The sequence below is a fragment of the Apodemus sylvaticus genome, chromosome X (genome assembly GCF_947179515.1).
Source record: "Apodemus sylvaticus chromosome X, mApoSyl1.1, whole genome shotgun sequence".
Lineage (NCBI taxonomy): Eukaryota > Metazoa > Chordata > Mammalia > Rodentia > Muridae > Apodemus > Apodemus sylvaticus.
The window spans coordinates 17,686,385-17,711,904 of record NC_067495.1 but is presented as its reverse complement, the minus strand read 5'-3'; the positions used below and the strand labels follow the sequence as shown (position 1 = coordinate 17,711,904).

At 40.6% G+C, this 25,520-nt stretch overlaps 1 protein-coding gene and 1 pseudogene across 5 annotated transcripts in view; one reads left to right on the top strand and one right to left on the bottom strand.

Annotated features, from left to right (window-relative positions):
* The window catches only part of LOC127675174 (protein FAM104A-like), a 47,434-nt gene that overhangs the window by 17,445 nt on the left and 4,469 nt on the right, over positions 1-25,520 (top strand). Inside the window, exons 2-3 of one of the 5 annotated variants that reach the window (XM_052171180.1) lie at positions 4,376-4,493; positions 19,567-19,666. In XM_052171180.1, coding sequence (XP_052027140.1) covers positions 4,378-4,493; positions 19,567-19,666 — 216 coding nt within the window. In that variant the 5' untranslated portion in view covers positions 4,376-4,377. Of the gene's footprint in view, positions 1-1,596; positions 1,758-1,876; positions 1,971-4,375; positions 4,494-19,236; positions 19,266-19,566; positions 19,667-25,520 lie in introns of those variants that run through there. The other 4 variants (XM_052171183.1, XM_052171181.1, XM_052171182.1 and 1 more) reach the window with 4 other exon arrangements.
* LOC127675175 (ragulator complex protein LAMTOR4-like) lies at positions 10,986-11,280 on the bottom strand (annotated as a pseudogene).

The following is a 25,520-nucleotide window of genomic DNA, read 5'->3' as shown; positions in this document are numbered from 1 at the left end:
TCCCTTTGCCTAACTGTTGAACAATGGACCTCAAGAAATTGAAATCTCAGTAGTCTCATTCTGGGGGATCTAAAATACTGAAACTCTGTGCCAGCCAGAGGGAGAGCCTATCTCTTGTACAGAGAGTTCCAACAATTCTGATGACTTGTCAGACTATTTTCTAAGAGTCTGGACTACGATGGCTGAGACCATACCATAACCAGGACAGCTTCATTATGCATACTTTTTGCCCTCTTTTTAAACCTAAATGTTACTTCTATACACTGGAAGATGGGTTTGGGGGCAGATCACTGGAGTTCTGTGCTCCTTTAGCCTCTGTCCTGCAGTAACCAAGACTTTCTAGTTTTTCCTGTTACTTTGTTTAATTAGCTTATTGAGGATAGGTGGTCTGCCAGGGCCTGTGCTACTATGTGACTTTAGAAGTAAAGATTTCCCCATGTACCTTAAATCAGAAAGGGTGCTGGAACACAATAGCATAGCCTACATTGCCATTAGGAACTTTATACTGGATAAAGCATGAGCTTACTATTTCAGAAGTTAGCCTGTTTTTTTTTTTTTTTTTTTTTTTTTTAAGCAAACAAACAAAATAAAGAACCTCACCTGAAATGTAAAGACTCAAATATTTATGGAGCTTAGTACTTTTCAGTGCTGTTCTAGTCTGGTACCTCTGTATTGTCTAGGTAGGGCATAGTAGGGCACTGACAAACCTTTCAGAGTGAAAAACTTTCTTTCTTTAGATATGCTCTTAATTTGAAGGCATATCAGTGCTGTAGCCCCAAGCTTAGAGGTGCCTTCTGGGTGGCTGGTACTCTTCAGGATGCTGGAGTTTACTCATTCTTGTAATATTCAAATTCTCAAATTATTTTTCTGCCTGTCTAGGATAGTGAGTAGAAAGAAGAACTTAGGGGTCATATAGACCAATGGATTTTAAAATCTAAGTGAAAGAAACTCGCGTGGCAGGCGAGTATGGTGCATGGAAGAAACAAGCAGTAGAAGCAGGGCTTTTCTTATCACCTCCTTGCCGCAAAATAAAGGGACTGTACTTCAGTGGAGCTAAGATGTAAGGGAAGTTCTCTTAGAACCTGGTCCAAGCCCTACCTTGGACCCCAGAAGACCCCAGGAAAAGTAAAGAACTGTGTGTGCATGTGTGTCTTTTTTATGACAAACCTGTCATTAAAAAGGTGACATACAGTTCCATTAAAAACTGGAGCCTGTTTTTGTTACGAAATAAGATTTTTCAGGTTAAGATAGAGCTAAAATAATTCAAAAGGCTTTTAAGGTATTTCTTGTCATTGCCTCTGGGAGCTCAGATACAGGGAGGGGGCCTATCCATTATTGGACTTCCCTGCATGCTCTTCCCTGCACTTCCTTGCTGCTCAGGTGTGACCGCCAGTGGGGAAAGCCCCAAAGGATGAGAGATTCCAGTGGCAGCTTGCTTGGCCTCGTGAACACTGCTGTGGGTAGTTAGATTCAGATAAGTGAGGGCCGAGAGGAGAGTGAGTGCGTCAGAAGTGGGTTCGAGGCTGGGGTGAGTGGGAGGAGCGTGTCCTTGTATGCGTCTTGAGCGTGAGACGCAGGGGGCTGTCGGGAACAGGTTCTGGACATTACCTACCGCGTCTCTTAGGCAACAGGCAACTACAGCATTGGAAGGAAAGTGCAGAAGATTCCAGCCAGTCTGGCAACAACCTCCCCAGCATATGCGTGCAGACTCTGAACCAGCCAATCCTTCCCTAAGAAGAGTTCATCATTCCAATGTGGTAGGGACTTCCTGTTGCTGTTGCCATGGTTCCGCGGGCGGGACTTAAAAGAGGCTTCCTTTGTTTGAATGGTTCTCCAGTCCCCTTGCTCAGGTTTGAGTGCGTGGTGTGTTGTTCATCCCACCTGTCTTTCCCAGCCTTCATCTTATGGGCTGTGGGCAGAAAAGCAGCGGAAAAGATGGATGATCCTCCGAAGATGGACGATCCTCCGATGTGGGTGCCTGTCTGTTTTTTTAAAGTCTTAGATGGCAGTATTGTGCCATACAGCCCCTTCTCTTCTGCCCTATGTGTTTGAAAAAATACTGTGAGTCTTTTTAAACTAAAGAGGCTTTCCCCCCCTTTCCTTCTTCCCTTCTCTTCTTACCCTTTCTCCTCCCCTCCCCTTTCTTTTCCCCAGTAGGATTTCTGCCGTCTGGAACTGGCAATTGAGTTAATAAATTCTAGAGTTTACCTTGTTGATATTCACAGCCTTAGAACAAATCCCTTTATTTTTCAAGTTGGTTTTACTGTTGTGAGGCAGCCTAGATACCAAAGCTACTTGTATTTTAGCTTCTCTGAAAAGCCTTATTATTCTACCCCCTGCTTTCCCTGGGGTTTGTCGACCTTTATCAATGTGTTCTTTCAATATAGACTTCGTTTCACTTCGGTCTGGGTATTTTCTGTAAAGTGTTAATGAAAACAGTTTTTTCCTAGTCCCATCACCCAGTGGTCATCATTAATTGCATTTTTATGGTAATTGCCTCGGAGGTTTTTCTAACCCATACTGTGGTCTTAACATACTGGAATGCATATTTATACCTTTGCTTTAGCATCTTAAAAACTTAGGTAGAAAATAAGACCAAATTCCATTGACATGTGTAATTGCTGAGTCACATTGTCACCTGAACATTTTCTTCAGTGTGACAAAATTATTTAATAACTGATATGAAAAATACAAACAACCCACAGCCCCCATCTCAATATCAAATATTATAAAAGTATTGTTCCTAAGGACAAGAGCTGTACTAGTTAGTTTCTTTTTTACTCACCATCGATTTTTGAGCACATAAAGTGTCTAGCAGTGTGTTCGGAATAGATATGTATATGAATTAGTGTTTGATTTCGGCAGGGCAGTTTTGTTTACAAATACAATATGACATTTTATAATATCCTGTAGTGCTTAAACAGTTTTCTACATGCCTTTTCTTTCCATGTAAACTATGATTTCAAGCTACCTTTGTTTCCAGGCTTACATTCCTTCCCAGAGTGTCTTTTGTTCTTGTATTTAGCACAAAAATGTGTTCTACAAAAGAATGTATAATGTAGAATGTGATTCCACATCTGTGTGCTGCAGTTGCCACAAATATGAAGGGTGATGCTTTTAATATGTGCTTCAGTGTTGATAGCCTGCATAAATAGTGCAACAGGTTCTTAGTTCGAGTCCTCACTACTAGATGTCACCTTATTGCTATCTCTACTGTTTGCCTTGACATGCATAGTGGGGAGAGATTTTTAAGTCAGCATTTTATTTATTTATTTATTTATTTATTTATTTATTTATTTATTTATTTGAGTCGAGGTATGATACAATCTCCTCAAATGTAACCTCTCATTCCTACCTTCCAGTAGGAAAAGCACTATGTAATTTTGAGTGAACTGAGTCAAGGAGGAAAATTTTAATACATTCTTCAAAGATACTTCTGTAAATTACAAAGAATATTTTCATACATTCTTATATTTCTAGAAGCAGATTTATTGGCTTCACAAGTCCAAACTCTTGATATTTATTAAATTTGCTTTTGACAATATTATATATAAGTCAAAACTTTTTATTTTATGAGTACATTTTGCATGAAAGTTAATTCTGTGTGAACGTTGTTTTTTTTTTTGTGCACTCTCCTTCATGTATAAATTTTGAAAAATTGATTTAATGTTGCAGATGTAAAAATTAACCCCACTGTGACACATATGTTTTCCTTTTAAATTTTGGTTTGGTTTCCAGATATATAATTATTATTATTACTACCCTACCCCCACTTCTCTGCTGGGGGTGGAACTTGGTGCTTGAAGTACTCCGGTATGCACACTGCCACTGAAGTACTGCTGCCTCCCTCCTAGCATTGAAGCCTATGCTGCACCATTTTATTATTCTGTGCAGAGCTGACAGGCCCATCTCATCCTCCTTCTCCTGCCACTCAGTTTTAGCTTCCTCCTTTCATTTTTCCACTATTCCAAGGAAGTCTGCATCAAAATGCTTCGAAAACCCCAAATAAAAATTCAAAGTGACTACACATTTGAATAGTCCCCTAACTACTGTTAAAGTCATTACCCTCTAGGACTCCAATATATGTCTGTTCCCCATATCCCTTGTAAATTGGCACAATTACATGCTTTTTTTACTCTCACTAGAAGGGCTGTGTCCCACAGATTCTGATGCATCAAAGCTTCCCATACATGCACATAAATTTAACCTTCACCCATGAGGACAGAGCAGGTAGTTGTGGAAGTAGTTATCTTTCTTCTGGAGCTGAGTGGGTGGGTAAGCAGTAATGAAGTTATCAGAGGAAGAGATGAATTCACGGTATGGCTGGGAGTGGTAGCTCCACTGACCATAACTTCTACCATTTCCACCTTAAAAGGAATGTCAGCACTGAGAGAAGACCCACAGGAACTCTGCTTGCTTTCTCTGTCATCTGGCAATTTTACCTCATTGTCCCCAAGGAGAAGGCAGACTGCTTCTTTGATCCTGTCCAGTAGGTGTGGGAGTTTACAAAATCTGGTGAAGAAATGTTTTTCACATATTCACTATTAATTTATCATTAATTCCATGTGATACAATGACATTGTCTTTTGTTTGCTCGTTTTGTTGGTTACTTTTGAAATAGGGTATGCTTGTGGGGTTCAGTCCTATTTCCAGTCTTCTGCTTCAGCCTCCCATATTCTGGGATCAGAGAAGTGTATCATCACTCTGACTTTCTAATTCATTTCTGTGTAGTCACCTTGGAATATATGGAAGAGAATAAATGAAAAAGTGTAATCCTTTCTTAATGTGTTTTGCATATTGCATTCATTTTTCCATAATTGTGGTAATATACTATTCAATATTAGATTATGAAGTAGTTTTTTCCATTAGGTAATTAGCATATTTTCTTTTTTGAGACAAGGTTTCTCTTTGTAGCCTTGGCTATCCTGGTACTCTCTCTGTACCCCAGGCTTTGAACTCAGAGATCTACCTATCTCTGCCTACTAAGTAATGTTGATTAAATGCATATGCCACCCTAGCCTACCATCTATATTTTCTTAAAATTCAAATTTCCCAAGTCTATCATATCTATCTCCTCTAACATGATTAACTATTCTTTCATTGTTTCTGACATGGAAAAAATTATGCTGTGACAAACATTGTTAGGACATCATTGCCCTCATTTTAAACAGTGTGCCTTCTGTGGCTTTCTGCCAAGTGGACAGATACTGTAAAACTCCTTTGACCAAAAACCTTGCCAGTATCTGCACCATTGTGTACTGAGATTACTGTTAACCTTCAAAATGTTACTATGTTGAGATTTGAATTTGTTGTCTTCATTTTTTAAAAATGTCTTTTAAGTTATTTATGATGCAGTGCCTTTTCATACATTTAAGCCCTGTATATTATTATATACTCTGTGAAAATGAATTTTTTAAGATTTCATGTGTGATATTAATTTTAAAAGGAATAGATTGCAGCTGGAAGTAGCTTTGTTCTTGCACAGTACAATTAAATCTGTGGGCTGATTATTCAATTATGCTGAAAAGGGGCAGGGGACAACAACAAACAGTGAATAAATGAACAGTAAAACAACCTAAACATTTCTCCAGAACCTTTCTATCAGCCATGCACTCCAGATATTTCCGTGTGCAAATTTATAATCTGAGAAAGATCAAAGATCATGGTTGTATGCTCGACTCCCTGCCCTATGTGAATGGCCACCATGGTTCTACTCTATTGTTTGCCCATCTCAGGGTTCTCCCTGGTGTCTGTCAGTTGAAGAAACAGGTTAATATGAATCACCTACCCCCATTTCACGTCACAGTTCCTTGAGCTGGATATTTCTGAACAATCTTACCACACTAAGATTACAAGGGATAGAACACATAGGCCCCCTTCTTGGGACCCACTGGCCATGTTATAACACAGGTCATACTTCTGACCATGTGTTCTGGTGTTTTTTTACATCAGGAAGCTTGTAAGCTTTGATTCTTAGAAGTATATATACTCAGTCTTAGCCACATAAGACTACCAGCTCTGGAAGCACACCATTAAGGAGAGCAAAATTTTCCTTACATCTTCAAAATGGCAGACAAAGAATTCTGCTACAATATTCTATAATCTATGATGCCAGATAATTGGATTTAGGAAAAACCATCTTGTGCTATTTGGGAAAGATAATATACACACAATCACATGACCCAACTCTGTAGAGATTTGGTTTTCAGTGATAAATGCAGATACTATGTAGGGAGTCTAAGAAGGTTGCAAAGATACCCTACCTTGAAAAAAGATGATTCTGTTTTCATCTCTCTTGGTTAAGTTTATGCCTGGTTAGCAGCTTAGCAGTATTACAAAGTTAGCATAGTGGTTACTGCTGGGTGTACATAGAGGCACTCCTAGGGATGGTTACGTTTACTCTCTTTTGTTCATTGTCTTTTCTGTATGGGACACTGGGAGGAAAGCTTAGAGGGATTGTTATACCAGTAGATTTCAAACAGCTTAAGTGCAAGAAACTTTCTTGGGGAAGGGGTGTTCGGTAGGATGAGGAGGCACTGTAGATGAAAGGGGTTCTTCTCTTACACTCTAAGAGAGTTTGGTTTTTAAAGCTGAAGAAACAGCCAGAAAACAAGTTTTGTTTATTTAGTTATTTGTTTTTGTTTTGTTTTTTGATTTTTTTGATTTTGTTTTTTTCGAGACAGAATTTCTCTGTATAGCCCTGGCTGTCCTAGAACTCACTCTGTAGAGCAGGCTGGCCTCGAACTCAGAACTCCGCCTGCCTCTGCCTCCCAGAGTGATGGGATTACAGGCGCGTGCCCCACCACCGCCTAGCTGGGTTATTTGTTTTTCAAGAAAATAGGCGAGGCTGATGGAGCTTGGGCTAGAAGGGATGGATGGTCTCTTGAGCCTGGGCCAAGGTCTATACTTCATAGAGCCCTGTTTGCTTACAGTACTGTTTAAGATCCCCTTAAGTAAATATGTTTTTTTTTTTTTTTTGCCATCCTCAATTTCTTTGAGGATTGAGTTAAAATAATTAAGAAAGCTTTATTTTTTTTTTTATACTTGTCCAGAAGTAGAGGTACTTGGCTGGTACTGGACAGGAGCATGCTGGAGCATGACCGCCAGTAAGAGACTTTGGTGGTGAATAGGTGGGGTCCCCAGGAGGAAAGGCTCCATTGGCTGCCTGCATTGTGAGGTGGGCATTTAGGGTTAGAGTGGATGAAAGCTGCAAGGAAGACAGTAAGCACAGCCATGTGCGAGTAAGTGTCCAAGGCTGGGCGGAGTGGGAGGAGTATGTCCAGGGACTGGCACACCTCACGTGGCCTACTGGGCAGTAGGTCCTACTTATCGGCAGCCCCATTCTGCCACAGCGGTTGCATCCCTTGGCCAGCAGAGAACTACAGCATTTGAAGGAAAGTACAGTCCTGCTTCAGGAGGGAGACTGGCAAGGCCTCTCAGGACTCCTGTGACAGGCTTGGAATTCGCCAGTACTATACTACAAGGAGCAACATCTTTCAGATGTGGTAGGGGCTCTCTTATGCTGTTGTTATCATTCTGTGAGCAGAACTGAGGGAGGCTTCCATTATTGGTGTAGAGTGTGAGTTCCTGGTATGGTCTGTCTGGTCAGTCCTCTCATTAGGTTGGCTTTTTCATCTTTATTTAATTGGCTGGCAGCAGAAATCCTCAAAAGATGGGCTTTTCTCTGATGTCAATGCTTATTAGACACTTCTCCGACCCTTAGATGGCGGTATTTCCTGGTGCAGTGGGCCTCTTTGTACCTTCCCTTTGAGTGTGGGGGAAAAAAAACCCCACTGCAGAGCCTCTTTCTACTATGGAGGCTTTTTTAAAACGTTGCTGTCTTGGAGCTAGAGATTAAGTTACCAACTTCAAGATTGCCTCCAAACAACTCCCTGCATCTTGTACAAAGCCCCGTTCTTTCCAAGTTGCCCTTGCTTTAGGTGCAGCCTAGGAACTCATTCTTTTTCCCTTCTGGCCTTGGGATTTATGCATCTTTGCAGATAGATTTTATTTCACTGCATTCTAGACATTTTCTGAGTGTATTAATGAAAACAGCTTTTTAAAAAAAATAATTTTACCTTTTACTTATTCACTTTATATCCAGCCCACTGCCTCTCTCCTGGTCATGCCCTACCACAATCCTTTCCCCCTCTCCCCTCCCGTTCTCTTCTGAGCAAGTGTACCTCCCAGTACCCCCCATCCCCCACCCCCCACCCCGCCCCATCAAGTCTCTGCAAGGCTAGGTTTTTCCTCTCCCACTGAGGCTAGATAAGGCAGCTCAGCTAGAAGAACACATCCCACATACAGGCAACAGTTTTGACATAGCCCCTTTTTCAGTTGTCCCGGACCCACATGAAGGCCAAGCTACACATCTGCTGCATATGAGCAGGGAGGCCTAGGTCCAGTTCTTTGGTTGGTGGTTCAGACTCTGAGAGTCCCAAGGGTGAAGGTTAGTTGTCTCTGTTGGTCTTCCTGTGGAGTTCCTGTCTCCTTTGGGACCCACCATCCTTCCTCTATTCTTTCATGAGAGTCCCCAAGCTCCATCAAATGCTTGGCTGTGGGTATCTGTATCTGTCTGAGTCAGCTGCTGGGTGGAGCCTCTCAGAGGACAGCCATGGTAGACTCTTGTCTGCAAGCACAACAGAGTATTATGAATACTGTCAGGGATTCGTGCTTACCCCTGGGATGGGCCTCAAGTTGGGCTGGTTATTGGTTGGCCATTCCCTCCGTCTATGTTCCATCCCCTGTGCCTGCATTTCTTGTAGACAGGATAAATTTTGGGTTGAAAGATTTGTGAGTGGGTTGGTGTGTCTATAGATCTACTGGGGTTCCTGCCTGGCTACAGGAGGTGGCGACTTCAGGTTCCATATCCTCAATGTAGTGAGTCACAGCTAAGGTCACCCCCATTGATTCTTGGGTGCCTCCCGTATCTCAGGTCTCTGTCTCACCCTGGAGATGCCTCCCACCCCTCCCTCTCACCTTTTGACAGTTGTAGATTTCCAGTCATTTTTTATGGCCATTTGGCCATCTCTCCTGTCCTTCCCCATACCTGATCCTGAATCCTCCATTCCCCTTCCCATCCCCCTCCTTTCCAGTTCCATCCCTCCACCTGCTTCTTATAAATATTTTTCCCCCTTCTAAGCGAGATTCAAGCTTCCTCACTTGAGCCATTCTTCTAGTTTAGGTTCTTGGGGTCTATGGAGTATAACATGGTACCTGTATTTTATGGCTAATATCCACTTATCAGTGAGTACATATCATGCATGACTTGGGACTGGGATATCTCACTCAGGATGATATTCTCAAGTTCCATCCATTTGCCAGCAAACTTCGTGATGTTTTGTTTTTAATACCTGAACAACATTCCATTGTGTAGATATACCACATTTTCTTTATCTATTCTTTAGTTGAGGGACATCTAGATTGTATCCAGTTTCTGCTTATTACGAATAAAGTTTCTGTGAACATAGGTGAACAATTTTTTTTTTTTTTGTGGGATGTTGGTGCATCTTTTGAGTATATGCCTAGTATTGTTGGGTCTTGAGTAGAAAGTTTTCTGGGAAACTGCCAAATTGATTTCCAAAGTGATTGTACAAGTTTACACTCTCACCAGCAATGAAGGAATGTTCCCCTTGTTCCACATCCTTGCCAGCATGTGCTATCTCTTGAGTACATCTGAGAGAGAACTAATATTCAAAATTTACAAAGAACTCAAAAAGTTAGACACCAACAACCCAAATAACCCAATTAAAAAATGGGGTACAGAGCTAAACAGAGAATGTTCAACAGAGGACTCTTGAATGGCTGAGAAACACTCAAAGAAATGTTCAAAGTCCTTAGTCTTCAGGCAACTGCAAATCAAAACATCTCTGAGATTCCACTTTACACCCATCAGAATGGCTAAGGTCAAAATAAAAACAATTTTTACCCACAGTCCCATCACCCCCCATGATCACTATTAATTCTGTTTGGTGATTCTTGCTTTAGAGGTTTTTCTCCATGCAGGTATATTTAAAGCATACTGACACCCATATTTGTACATTAAAACAAAACCTGGAATTATTGCAGTGAGTTCCATTAACTATACAATTCCTGCAAATTATGGTAATATCCACATACCTAATTACCCTGTGATAGGTTGGTCCTAGTAAGGAGTAGCATGCATGTCAAAGCTCTTTCAGACTTGATTTGGAAAACAAAAGTAATCCTTGAATGCCTATGTAAATGTTAAACAACAAAGAATTTTTCCAAAGGACTGGAGCTTTACAAATTCTATCCTCCCCTCACCTCACTCCCTGCCCATCCCCCATCACCGGGGCATTCACTGAGCAATGTCTAGTAGTCTATCCTTAACACCAGCATCTGTTGAATACAGGAGCATTTCTTCTGGATAATTTTCTTTATGCATGTGGTGTTTCATACAACTCTGAGCATTTGCAGTTTTCTTTTTTAAAATGTATTCTTATTTTATGTGTATTGGTGTTTTGCCTACATGTATGTTTGTGTGAGGGTGCTAGATTCCTGGAGTTTGTGAACTGCCACGTGGGTACTAGCAATTGAACTCTGATCCTTTGGAAGAGCAGCCAGTGTTCTTTTTTGTTGTTGGTTTTTTTTTTTTTTTTTTTGAGACAGGGTTTCTCTGTGTAGCCCTGGCTGTCCTGGAACTCACTCTGTAGACCAGGCTGGCCTCGAACTCAGAAATCTGCCTGCCTCTGCCTCCCAGGTGCTGGGATTACAGGCATGCACCACCATGCCCGGCTTTGCAGCCAGCGTTCTTAATTGCTGAGTCATCTATCTGGCTTCATACAGGTTTTTTTTTTTTTTTTCTTTCCCTTAGCACAGAAGTCACTATGCCTTATGCCTTGGATGGGTGATGAGCACAAGCCCAGTTGCAGCAAGAACAATAGAAGACACCCCCCCCCCCCCACCATACACACCACAGGCCCCAGAGGCAGTCTTCTTCTCCAGCCAGTGCCTTTTATAGCTCAGACATCTATAGGCTCCTGACCTGGGTTCTGCCTCTTCACCACGAACACCTGTCGTGACACAGCCACCAGCAGTGTGTTCACCAAAGACCACAGACAGACATTTGTAAGGAATGTCCCTGCCATGGTGCAGCTGGAAGCCACAGGCAGTGCTGACTAGCTGTTAGATGGCGCTGGCTGGCTGCTCATCCTTTTCCAGGTCCCCATATGATGCCAGCACTGCACCTTTGCTCTGCACCAGGTAGCCAAGCTGGTCTGGGATTCACTCAAGCCCTTGGGTCAGTGCAGAAGTCATCACAGGCGTAGGTGCAGGGGCTGCACTTTCTTAAATGACTTTTCCTCCCACTTTCTTATGGATATGAGGATGTTTTTACAATTTACAAAAAGTCTTTGCTTGTTGTTTGACAGTCTTACTTGGGTGTGTCTTTTACTCATCCTTGGATTCCAGGACAGAAAAGCATCCTTTAAACCAATATATTGTCTAGTGACTGACAATGGCCATTGGTAAACCTTTATGTTTGTTCTCTTTCATGTTTCCTGATATTATTGATAACTGACCCCACATATGTGATGTGTTGTCTCCAGAATCATAAATGTTAAAAGCAGTAAATAAATACCTGTTTCAGGTAGATGGTGCTTTATATAAATACTCAAGAGATTTTTTTTTTTAACCTTGTCGGCTGGTGAGGATAGATTGACAGTTATTCTTGTTGGTATCTACAGTATTTGCTACTATGTATAGTAATTATTTTCTTTTTTAATGAAACATGTCTTGCTATGCATATGTAGTCTTGGTTAACCTGATAACTGCTATAGTCCAGGCTAACCTTGAACTCCTGGGAATCTTTAGTCTCCCCAGTGCTGAGATTATACACACCTGTGATAGTAGTGGAAATTGTGGTTTTGTGGTCATCTGCTGGGATTTCCAGATTCTTGTTTCCCAACTAGGAACTGAATAAAGAAAATGAAGGTAACAGAAGAAATAGATGCAGTTTATCAAGAAAGAATACACTTCCAAGGGAGGAAGCGGGCTAGGGCTGGGAGGCAGACTAGAAGCATGAAGGATTGGGACTTTTACAGCTCATTTGCACAGTATGGGCTTTTTTGATTACAGTCTAATTCTTATTTTTTTCCATGTGGACTGTGGTAGTGTATGTAGGGCATATTGTTCTAGTCTCCCTCTCTGCAAGCTCATTCATTCTGGATGAGAAAGATGGAGGAAGGGGGAGGAATAAGAAAAGAGAGAGATTGAGACACAGAGAGAATGTGTAATGGCTTCACTAATCAGAGTTCTACCATTCCACACTTAGAGAGGGCATCTATTTTTGCATGGTAAAATGTTTTAAACCTGCTTGCTTTCTTTGTCTTCTGGTAGCCTGACTTCATTGTTTAGATCGACAGATAGGGCTGCTATTCCTTGTTTAATCTACTGAGGAGATCTCAGCACACATTCACTCTCTGACTTTAATTTTTTTTTTTACTGTATTTTTTTTTTTTGAAATGTGTCTGGAGAGATGTCTCATCGGTTAAGAGGACTGACTGTTCCTCCAGAGGACCCAGGTTTGATTCCCAGCACCTACATGACTGCTCACAGGCACCTGTAACTCCAGGTTCTGGATATCCAGTGCTCTCTTCTGGCTTTTATTGGAACCACAAATGCATATGGTGCCCAAACTACATGGTAGGAAAACATCCATGCATATAAAATACTAAAAATTAAAATTGTGTGTGTGTGTGTGTGAGAGAGAGAGTGCACACTCGTGTGTGAGCACACACCCATACATCCTCATATGCATGTGTACTTCAGGTGACACATTAGGGAATTGTTTTTTTCCTTTTATCATATGGGTCCTGGGAACTGAATTCAGGTCCTCAGCCTTGGAGGCAGACAGCTTTCCCCTCTGAGCCATCTTGCTAACCTGGCAATTCATTTCTATTGTAATTTTTTTACAGAAAATAATAAGGGAAATAATCATTATTGAAGTACTCATAAACATCTTCAGTGTGTTTTGTATATCACATTAAGCTTTTCACTCTAAAATACTACCAATATTAGGTAGACAATATTAGGGCAGACAGCTTTCCCCTCTGAGCCATCTTGCTAACCTGGCAATTCATTTCTATTGTAATTTTTTACAGAAAATAATAAGGGAAATAATCATTATTGAAGTACTCATAAACATCTTCAGTGTGTTTTGTATATCACATTAAGCTTTTCACTCTAAAATACTACCAATATAGTCTTTCAAAGTATGTTATTCAATACTGAATTCTGAAGTTTTCATATTAAATAATTAATATATTTTTAGAAATTCAGATTCTTTGTATTCTAGCATATGCAACTTCTATAATGTATCTTAAAGTTCCTATATTTTTCTTAAATTATAAAAGTTAGTTTTACAACAAATACCATAAATAAACAATTTTTCTAATTTTAGGTAATGTGCTCTTTGTGCATTGTTTAAAGTAGAGATAAAAATAATATCTTTAAAATCCTTTGAGAGTTGGTATCTTTTCATGCCTTTAATATATATGCACATGAGGGTTTTGTTTTTTACTTTTTAATTTTATATTTAGTTCTAGGGAATGAACCAAGGATTCATGCATACTACGCAAGCACTTGACCATTGAGCTATAATCCAAGCCCTCTTTTAGAAATACTTGTATACTTGATGTAGATCATGATTACCTTAGATATTTTTGTGTCTGAGAAATACAGCATTTCTTAATTTATTCATTGTATGAAACAGTTTAAAAGTTCTCAAAATTGTATACAGAAATATATTCTGAGGAAAATATATATCTCAAATTAAGTAATAAAACCAACTAAAGGTTCATCTGATCTGAAGAGAAAGTGTGTGTGTGTGTGTGTGTGTGTGTGTGTGTACCTATTGCATGAGGCTAATAGGAAAATACCGGCAATTTTAAAAAAAACAAACAAACCAGAAACAAAAACAAAACAAATGCTAGAAAGATGGCTCAGTAGTTAAGGGCACTGACTACTCTTCCAGAGATCCAGAGTTCAATTCCCAGCAACCAGATGGTGGCTCACAACCAGCTGTAATGAGATCTGATGCTCTCTGCTGGTGTGTCTGAAGACAGCTACAGTGTACTTACATATATAAATTAAACCTTAAAAAAACCAAATTTCTTAAATGCTCACTAATTGCAATTAGTTTACAACCAAATTTAAAAAGATACTACCTGGTAAGTTCATGTTCTTCTGCTTAAGTAAGCCTTCGCACAGCAGTCTTCAACCTGTGGTTTGATTCCCACCCCAGTATCACATAGCATGCTTATCCTGCATATCAGATATTTGTATTATGATTCACAAAAGTAGAAAATTACAGTTATGAAGTAGCAATGAGAACAATTTTACAGTTGGGGGTCATCACAACATGAGGAATTAAAGGGTCACAGCATTAGGAAGGTTGAGAACCACTGTCTTACAGAATTATTTTACCTAACACTTATTTTAAAGAATGAAATTAGAAAATGGATAGTCATAAGATCTGTTTTCACAGTGAGTACCTTACGGACACTGTACATTGAAAACTTTCGGGGCATCTCCTGCAAGTTATGTAATTTTGGGAGTCTTGTGCAAAAATTGCTATGTATCAAGCACTTCATGTAATTTAATGTTGATGCCACTCCACTGAATGAGGATTTTCCCCAGGTTTGTGACATTATTACAAAATGATAAATTTATCTTGCACATTTATGTGGTTTTGATCCATTGTGTATTTACTCTCTGTTGGTAAACTGATGATATTGTGTAGCCAAGATTTCCAACCAGCGTATACTATTTTTTATTTCTTTATTGAACAGACATGCTCCCGGGCATTTAACATTGATTAAGTTTCTTTATTATGTGCTGTCATCTTTGTTAAAAAGGTCTTAGGATAATAGAGCCTTCTCATTCTTGCCTTTAAATTCTCTCTCTCTTGTGACCTTCCATATTTTCACAGGGAACCAGAACAACAGAAGGCTTTCCCATTTCATATACTTTGGTAGTTTCTGTTTAGTGGGAATCCTCACATGACTCAGAAAAGCTAAAGACACGCCCACATTTTTTATATTCTCCTGTCTCTTTTTCTGTTCCTAATCTGGATGATTTTCATTCTGATGTGTGATATGAACATTTAGCTATGAATAAACATAAAGGATAGCTCCATCTGCACATACCTGCCTTTCATATGGTTTTACTCTGCAAGGATATTCTTGTTCACAATGGGATCTAGAATTCAGCTGAAATTTTTTCCCACAGTGATTATTATGTTCAGAGTCTCTGTGATTTGATGTCTTTGATTTTTTCCTGGAATTTTTGTAGTCATCTTCAAAGTTCTGTTCCTGTCGCCACCAGGTTTCTGAAGGGTTCCTGCATCACATGCCTGTGGAGCTTTTGTGGGGACGAATCTTGCAAAGCCCACTCCTCCAAGGTGAAATTCATAGCCACATCTTTACAAATCACACCCTTCATTTTTTGCTTCCCAATTCTGCGCTCCTCACAATTCCTTCTAGGGTCAGGTGACATAAAGTGACAGATTGGGTCACCTGACAATGTCTTACTAGGCTGCACAGGCTGACCATGGATTCTGTAGCCCAGGCAGGCCTTGACCTTGAGATCTAGTGTCTTCCATTTATTCTCCACCCTATTTTTTGAGATAGGGTTTCTCATTAAACCTAGAACTGAACATCTGGCAAAAGTGGCTGGCCAGTGAGCTCCAGGAATCTGTCTGTCTTCTTACTATCCTCACTGGCACCCCAGCATTGGGGTTACAAACTATCCTTACTGAGGCAAGCAGTTTACCAACTAAACCATTTAACCAGCCCCTGTTTCTGGTTATTCAAGGAATGATTAGTGAATACCATAGTGAGAGTTGATGTTGGTGCTCTTGGAGGGTTACTTGGAGGTTATTTGGAGGTTGGTGGGAACACAGACTTTGTTATTGGCATTTGCAAATTAGTGAGGGGGGAAAAAGGAGCAGCACAAATGTTTTTATGGGGAGATCATAGCTACAGGTCTGGAATATGGTAAGGAAACTGTGGCTAGTGGAGTGGAAACATAGGATGTTGAAAGTTGTGGATATGATGTGGAACCGTTAGGGAGTTGAAGGCCAGAAGACCTACTGGTGATGACAGGGGGGGGGGATGAAAGAAAAGGACAGCATGGAACAGCATCTTTCCTGCTGCATGGCCACAGGCATGCAGACTTAGCAGGAGAAAATGAGCATGTCCCTGGGAAGAGGACCCACTGGTGGCTTTCTCAGTGTTGTGGGCACTGAGATAGACAGTTAGTTTTAAAGATTGAGGATTGCTAAGAAGACAGTGGAAGCACCAGAGTGGGAGGAATATGTCCAGGCGATTGGCACACTTCTCAATTCTGTTACCACCGGAATAAATTGGGCAGTGTGTTTTATATATAAGTGTTCCAGACCCTTAGCCTGCAGGCCACGGCAGCTTTAGAAGGAGTATTTAGGCAGACCCCAGGGTGGAGCCTGGAAGTGACCTCTCTGGCTTCCTATAGTTGTAGAACTTGCCAGTCTTAGGTAGTTTTCCTCTCCTGTCTTTCTGCTTCCATTCAGGCCTTATGTGGCACATGTACTTTCTGTTGCTGAGAGATTAGACATTCATAATGCACTGCAAAATTTCACTTATTTTCATTCATGGAGTATATTTAACATACTGCTTTAGAGCTCAGTTTTACATTTTTAAAAAAATAACTTCTTTTACACTATACATATTTTTGTTTGAAAACTAAAACCTAAAGTGTTGAAAGCTTCAGTAAAACAGGAGATCAAAATACAGTAACTCATGATCCAAAACCAGCCATCATCATGCAGTCTTGTAAGGGCCAGAGCTGAGATCTATGCTTAATCTTAACTCAGTACCCAAAGGAACATCTTTATTGTAGTTTGTGCTCAGTGAGTGTTGAGAACTAAATCGTTGGCATTTTCAGTCTTTTTTTCTTATGTGTATGTTTATGAATGTTCTCATAGCATTGTGTTGTAATAGTTTTTCTTTTTTTCTTTTTATGTTCATTTAATAACATGTCCATCATTTTTTATTAGATATGTGGTTTATTTACATTTCAAATGGTATCCCCTTTCTGTGTTACCCCTCCAAAACTCCCAATACCATACTCCCTTCCCCTGCTCACTCCCCCACCCCAAATTTCCTGACTTGCATTCCCCTATTCTGGGGAATCCAGCCTTCACAAGACCAATGGCCTCTCTTTTCATTGATGTCTGAAATGGTCATTTTCTGCTACATATATAGCTAGAGCCATGAGTCCCTCCATGTGTACTCTTTGGTTGGTGGTTTAGTCCCTGGGAGCTCTGGGAGTACTGGTTGGTACATATTGTTACTCCTGTAAAGCTGCAAACTTTCTCTCTCTAGCTGCTCCACTGGGGAGCCTATGTTCATTTTATTGGATGGCTATTACCCATTGGTATTTTAATCCACTTTCCAATAAGGATTAGAGTATTCACACTTTGGTCTTTCTTCTTCTTGAACTTCATGTGGTCTGTAACAGTTTTTCTATATAATTTTTCTATTTACTGTTTTACAAAATTTACTATTTTGTCTTGAAATTCAATGTTATTAGCTTCAGCCTGGTTAGTTCACTTAAGGGAAAAATATGTAGCTGACTGGTAGTAACAAAATCCAGATCTTTCCAGGTTGAATGTGTATTCCTTCATTATGTGAGGTTTAAGTAAATGCTGTACAACATGGAAATTATTTGGGTAGTATAATGGACCTGTTAGTGTTGCTTCATGTGTTATTTTGATTGGCTCTCAGTATATTTGCTATCTTTCTACACAGACATTGTCCTGGATCATAGTCAATTCATAGCAACTAAGACTTTGGAAAGCATCTCAAGGTTAAATGATAAGGTATTCAAGGTCCTGAGTCAGCTTAAATTGTTAGTGATTTGGATCTTGTGATAAGGTAGGAGGGCTCAGAAGAATATAATGTATGTAAAGTTAGAAACCAAACTACTAAACTACTATTGTAATTAAGAACACAGTTATTTGGCAGGAGACTGTGTGAAGGGAAGCTAGACTTTTTTGCAAAACTCTGTATTTCCCAAAGCTAGCTACTAGTTTTTGATGTCATTTTGGCATGTGCAAAATACCTAGAAAAATAGTCTTGTGGTTGCTTCTGAGAAATTTCATTTTAAATAACACTTAGAGATAACACAGTATTAATTATATTGTAAACTTCTTTGATACAAAGAAATGGGTTTGATAAGCTATTCAACTGTGAACTGACTTTTCCCTTAGTGTAGAAGAGGAGGCTGAGTCAGCATTCAAGAGAACTTCTCTTCCAGTCACTCTTGTCATTCTTACTCATTATGAAAGGTTAGCCCTTGACATGGGAAAGGAGATCCAGGGAGGGATGTGCTTAAACCTCCCAGGTAGTTCTCAGTTTTCAATTAGACATTGCTTATAGAAACAGGGAAGATACAATGGAGAAGATATTCAAAAAATCTGATAGCATATTGAGTTTTCTTAAAAGATGAGCATAAGAATGAAGACTAATGAATTGACATCAGTAAATTTACTGTCCTAAGGAGTACCAAACACATGAGATAATTTCTAATTAAGTATATAAAAAGAATGTTTCTCTAATCAATTATAGGATTTCTGCAAAACTTTAAAATCAGGCCAATAGACTGTACTCTTGAAGGTGAAGTAGGAAAAATACAGGAAGTTCAAGACCAGCCAATCCATGGTAGTGAGATTAATGGCAAACTGGTCTATAGAGGGAGACCATCGTGAAATAGAAGAAAATAGAAAGATATGGATTATAATGGCAAACACCACAACAAAATTAGTGATGAATAATGTGCTGGTTACATCTTTTTTTTTCTGAAACGGTGTGTCACTATAAAAGAGCCCAGCTGACTTGAAACTGATAATATAGTCTAGGTTACAATGGAAATACAGATAGGACTTCAGGTCTTAACCTCCCTGGGACTGGTAATACAGGCATGTATCACTATATCTGTTTTCATTAAAGCAGTTTTTAGACATGGCTTCAAGGAAGTAATCAGCCATGGTGTGATACTGGCAGTCATGTGACATAATAATTGTTGTTATAGCAACAGAAATGACCTGACAGTACCCAGAAAGTATCTGTTCAGTGTTCCTAGCCACTGACCAAAGGGAACAAACAGACACTAGACGTTCCTCTTATTCTGAGAGTTGCCCTGGGGCAGGGCACAGATTGTGCTAAACTGGAGTGGGTCAGGAACAGGGTAATGGACCTGGTCAGGTAGAGTTTTAACATTGATTCTAATATTCTTCATTTCTGGTTCAAAACAGTGGTTGAAATTGTGATGCTGATTTGGGGAAACTGAACTTGGGCTTTTGGTACACACAGGGTTCCTCTTTGACATGTTTTCTCAACTAACTAATGTCACCTGCTGCAGAATGGAAGTCCATCAGCGCAGCACTGAATGGTTCATGCCTATACAAAATCCCAGATTTAGGTATTGGCACAGAGCTGCAAGTTAAGCATCCAAGATCAATTACTGAATCATAGATGTCCCTCTCCCTTTGAAAACTGTTTTCAGGAAACGAAGATCAGATGACAACGAGGATGATAACCTCCACCCTCCTAATTCGAAGAGGACTAAGAGGGACCAGGCCTTACAGGACACTCGTGCTATAGAGGTAGGAACTATGGCCAGATAGCTGACCCTTCTGACTCACTACCCACAATACAGTGTACATTTCCATCCCCACAATGGCAAGAGAACCATCCCAGGTGCCGTCATGAAAGTCTTCTCATGGGCTATAGTGGCTTTGAGCCATAGCCTGACTTTTAATGTTGTCTTGAGCATGGTTTGACTGTGCAGTAACACAGAGAAAGGGTCAACAAAGGCTTTGCCAAGCACAACCAGGAGGGATTGGGTTCAAGAAATTTCTCCACTGCACAAATGGGGAGGAAAAAAATCACACCCCACCTGATATGGTTGGGACAGAAATGAACTTAGAAGAGTTTGATAGTAGCTAGCTACAGTGCTCTTCTTTGTCCTCCCTGGCAAACCTGAAAGCAAACTGGGGGTTGTGTGAAGGCATTTTGGAAAGCTTTAGTGACCCTTACACTGAACAGCTAGCATTTCAACTCCAGAAGTCTTACATTTAATAACTAGTGTTGGGCAGTTATAACTGCAGGCTTTGAATTGAAGTATGACATGGTAAGGAGAGAGCACTGTAAAGACTTTCTGGACAAGTCTCATCAGGCAATGAGTAAGTATGGTTCACTTTTACCTTTCTTGAGAAAGAGAACAATGGTTTATCAGCATGTACCATTCCTGCCTCCAGGACATGAACACAGGTAGGTTTTGGATAAAGTGTACCTAGAGTCTGGGTCTCAGGTCTACCCCTGTCAGTGAATTAGTGCTTTTGAGCAGTAGAATTTCCTGTTCCTGTTGCATACAGTCACCTGAGTATAAATACTGGCCTTTATTTCCAAGGTCAGTATCTTTAGGCATTTGCATGTAAATGTGCTTCCTGGATCAAAGTTATGAGACATGGCTGTCCCAACCCGACGCCTGGAAGCTTCTGTGCATGTCTGTATTGTAGATACAGAACAATCACTTCTCAGTGTTTGCCCTCTGATGACTGAGTAGAACAGACCATGGAGAGTGTAAAGCAAGTGTTTAGATTACACTAGTACAAATGCCAGGCCTTTACTATGCTAGTGATCTCATGGGAACTGGTTTAAGTCCTTGTGCTCAAGTTCCATGGAAGAAACAGTAATAAGACCAATGAGAGAAATCCATTAGGGATGTCACATATACTTCAGTTAGAGTTCTGTGCATGCTCAATTTCCTGCAAATGTTGGTTTAATGGCTATTTGCCAGTCAACAAGGTATGTTCAGGTGTCTGATGGAATGTTTGGAAAACTGTTTTATTTCTTTCTGGTATTAGCAGTATGTAGCCTTTGCTGGGTTATGTAATCATCATCCCAATGGGACATCAAAAGGCCTGAGAGGAGAATCTCTTTTTAATACTATTTTGTATTCTTTGAAATTTAATGCATAGATACCATATGTCTTCATCATATTCACCTGCAATCTTTCCCTGCACCTCTCCACTGGATGCCTCCCAACACATGCACTTCCAACTTTCATGTCCTCCTTTTCATTATATGTGTATATTCCTGTTGAAATCAGTCTGTACACTGAGTCTACTCAAGTGCCCAGAACTGTGAGGTCACCCCCAGAATCACAGGTAAGTGAACAGTGACCATCTATACAGAGAGAAGTGACTCTTCTCCAGCAAACATCAGCCATCAGTGGTGTGTCCGTAGAGGTTTGGCCACAAAAAAAAAAATCCCTTCTGGGACATTTACTTGTCTTTATCATGTTCAGGTCTTGTGCAGGCAACCACAACAACTGTGAGTTCACATGTGCATCAGCAATACCATCACTAAAGGACAACATTTCACCGTGTTCCTATCTGTAATCTGACTCTGAAATCCTTTCTGCCTCTTAGTCCACAGTGTTCCCTGAGCCTTAAGGCAGGGGCAGGTGGATGGAGATGTTCCCTGTGTGGCTGAGCACTCACAGTTGTTTAGTATCAGAACATTACAGAGTTATGTGTTTCTGCACTGACTACTAATCATTGTAACTAGAAGCTTCTTTTATCAGAGCCGAGAGCAGTGCAGACATATGGATATAAACATAAATATTTACAAGGCAGGTTAGCAACGTTATAACTTAGCAGAACAACAGTTTGTACCATCCAGCACCATGCAGGAGCAATGGGCTCAGTAGTAGTAGGGCTTGACCATGTTTACAGTGCCAGGCATACACTTACTCATGTGGCACATTCTTCAGATCCAGTCAGGAGAGCATTTGGTTACCCCAGGAACAGAGTTGTCAGTATTACACCAGTGGTCTCATCATGCCTTCCAGGCCAGTATTATACAGGGTCTACCCTTGGGTAAGTCTGCTCATGATGTTTTCTCTCATGATAGACATCATAAAACCTTCTACATATATGAATATTAGCTATCTCAGAGAGTTTCAGGTAAGTTCAAGATTTATTTCCCCATGCCCACTAACAAACCTGTGTAGTGTCTAAACTAGAGGGTTCACCCCATTGACAATAGCATGTATTCTTATGGCCATCTCAGGGTCTGCCCTGACCATAGGGAGCTAAACTATTTCTGGTGCCGATGCTTATTTGCTAACTTGTAGCTTCAGGTAAGCACTTGCTTACTCAAGTTCACTTTGGAATCTGAGTTGCTCTCTGAAGATAAACAGGTCTATGTGTCTTCTACAGGTGAAGTGTACCTAATTTTATGTTGAAAACTGCTCACAGCTCAAAGTCTAGTCCAATTTCAGCTTCTGGTCTTCAAAAAGCCTAGCTGAGCCCCCTTACGATGCACAGGATTTCACAGATGAATGTCATTCATCCCTTGGTCCTTTGCAGAGTGATATTAATTTAACAGCCTGCTTCCTTGGCTGTCTCCTGGCTCAAGAGGTTGTGCACTATTTGCTGGGCTCAGGGAAGGTGAGGGAGTCGTTTTGAATGTGAGGAGCATCTGGGAGTTCATAGTCAAAAGACTCGATTGGATTTGCCTTGCCTTGTCAGTTTCGGGTGGTAGACAACAACATGTAATTCCAGGAGTTCAGACACAGAAGAATTGAATTTCGTTACACTCTTGGGGTTCATAGAAATGAGAGTCTCTGAGGTATACCAGAATGGAATTGGGTGGAAATCCAGAACTGAAGATAGAAAAAAACCGTTGAATTAACTAGGTTCTCCAGTTAGGAAGCATTTATAGTTCTACATCATGAATACACATGAATTACCATTCTGATCTTGTCATGGTCTTCCATGATAAGTTTCTTTCTTACAGGTCCATTTTCCCAGCTTTTGTGTCTTTAGTCCACTGAGGCTCACTCTCTTTCCACCTACTGTGAAGCTTGAAGGTCTGTGAAGCTTCTTCAGGTGCTGTCTTTCTTCTGCCCTGTGATTCTATGCTGCTGTCTGCATTCCTTCCTGCCACCTAGCCTTTGGCAGCTTTTTTCCTCCACCTGCTCACTCCACCTTACTTTTGACATCTGCTATCTTGCTTTTCTATAGCATATGGGGAGAACTCAATCTGGGTCACCTGCCAACCTAAAGCACAGAAATGTTTAAGATGCCAAGCGTTGCCTGCAGAGGTGGCAAGTACACCTTGTGTGACTTGTGCATACACTCTTGTGTGTCTGTACTGTTCTCCTCTTTACTCCCTCCTCCGCTTCTATGGGCATCACTGGATTGACCTTTGGGTTTCTGCCAACAGAATAAAGACCTGCACAACCTGTTCCTGAATAGTTTACAAAACTGTGTGGGTAGCCTCTGAAACTGTGTGGGCGGCCTCTTTGTTCCTTGTCCTCCCCTACCTTTATCCATTACAGCTATCCATTAGAATATCTATCTGTTCAGCTCAGATAGACACCCTGTTCCTGTAGAGTTCTCACTGGACAGGCAAGGCCTCCGATTGTTCTTGACATGTCTTCTCTTGCATATTCATGGCTTAAGAATTTCCCAAGGGCCACAGATCCCTCTCCTAGCAGCATATAACTGCTCCTTGAAATCCTCTCAGGCTCTTGTTCTCCCTAGTAGGCACACTTTTCCTGTTAATATTCCTCCCTTTCTGCAATGTGTAGTGCGGGGCATGTTTTTATTTTAATTTGTTACTTTGTGATATTACAGTATAAAAACATCATCTTTTCCTTCCTCTTTCTCTTAAACACTTTCATATATACCTCCTTTTGCTCACTATATGACTCATGTCCTTTCTGTCATTAGTTGATTTTACACAGACACATGCATGTACGTACACACACACACACACACAGAAATGCAAGCAATCCCTTATGTTTCATGTTATTCTTATGTATATTTTTCAGATAGAGCTTTGGTGTGAATAACCAGTAGTTGTGACCTTGTTTCCCCCTAACAGCTAATCCCCCATCAGCTTTTCTTAGTTGACTATAGTTCTTTTGTAGCATTGAAGTCTCCTAGGAATTCCCTGTTCATTTTGGCATGTCTTCTGTGGTTGTTCTCTTCTGTTCATGTTTAGGTAGTCATCATTGTTAGATTGTCTGGGTATAGTATTTGACATTCCTTTGAGACACAGTCTTGCAGCACAGTCTATGATGACTCTCTGGTTCTAACAATTGTTTGTTGTATCAGTTGAGTCTGGGGCAATTCTTCCTAGAATGCCAGGGTGTAGTATTTTTAATGGTCTGATGTGAAGAGATGTTTCATTTATGTGGCCTGAGGACTGCACTGCTCTGTGGGTATAAGGAAAACATATGGAATGCCATTAGGAATTATACTGGTTTGGTAAAGTGGCAGATAGTGATTCTGTCGCCAATTTCCTTAATATATTTTTCCCTGAGAAGGTGGCTAGGTTTCTTGTATTAGGCATTTTTCTTATCCTTTGAGAAGGTCTGAATGAGAGCTGAGTAAAAAGCTATAGGTTACCACAAAGGTATGTGTGCCACTAGTGCCCCCTTAGGTTTAAAGTACCATGCTGACTATATGGTGATTCACAGGTATCATAGTTGTGTAGGGCTTTTAGTTGCTTCCCCATTCTGGAAGCCTGTCTTCATGAAGGCCAGTCTTTATCAAAGCTAGTCCTACAGGAGAAAGATTTCATGTCAGTTCCACTTGGGGGCCACTGGGGATGGGATGAAATTCCTACTCGGTTAGTAAACACATAAGCAAGTGTTTTGATTGACTGGGCATTGGCAAGGCATATGCCTACCCAGCATTGTCCCAGAAGTGCAGCTCAGATAAGTAGGCTGTGAGGCAAGCTGAGAAACTGCCCCCTGCACGGCGATTCTGTGGCCTGTCCTCAAATAGAACTTTAGCAGTTTCATGGTATCCTCAGCTTCTTTGACTCTGAAGTAGCCATGCAAATTTTATGAAGACCTTGAACCAAATACAGCCTTGCATTTGCATAGATAGAGCCTACATCACCATTGTGAAGCACAGTTGAAAATTTTGAATAGTGAGACTTCTTCTCCAGTGTCTTCATAGATGTGCCTCTTATTTTGTAGTATGGGTGGATTGGCAAAGACTTGCTGAAAACATGTGCTAATCTGTGTTGAAAGTGCATAGGTGCCAGGAGTGGGCTTTGTGTGGGTGGCTGGAAGGATGTCTCAGCGGTTGGGAACACTAGCTTCTGTTTTAGAGAACCTCACATTTCTTTTGGGTGGTGCCCATTCACCTATAACTGTAGATAGAGAGTAACCAGCACCTGCCTCTTTCTGCAGAGGTGCCTCCTTACATGGTGCACATAGAATAAACTCAGCAACACACAAAAGCAATCAGTCTTTTTGTTTGTGTTTGGTTTTTGAGACTGGGTTATTTTGTGTAGTTCTGGCTGTCTTGGAACTCAGACATCTGCCTGCCTCTCCCTCCCAGTGCTAGGACTCAAGGCCTGTACCACATTGGCATGGCCAATAAATTGTTTTCTTTCCTTTCCTATTTTTCCTTTTTTAAGGTATGAGCT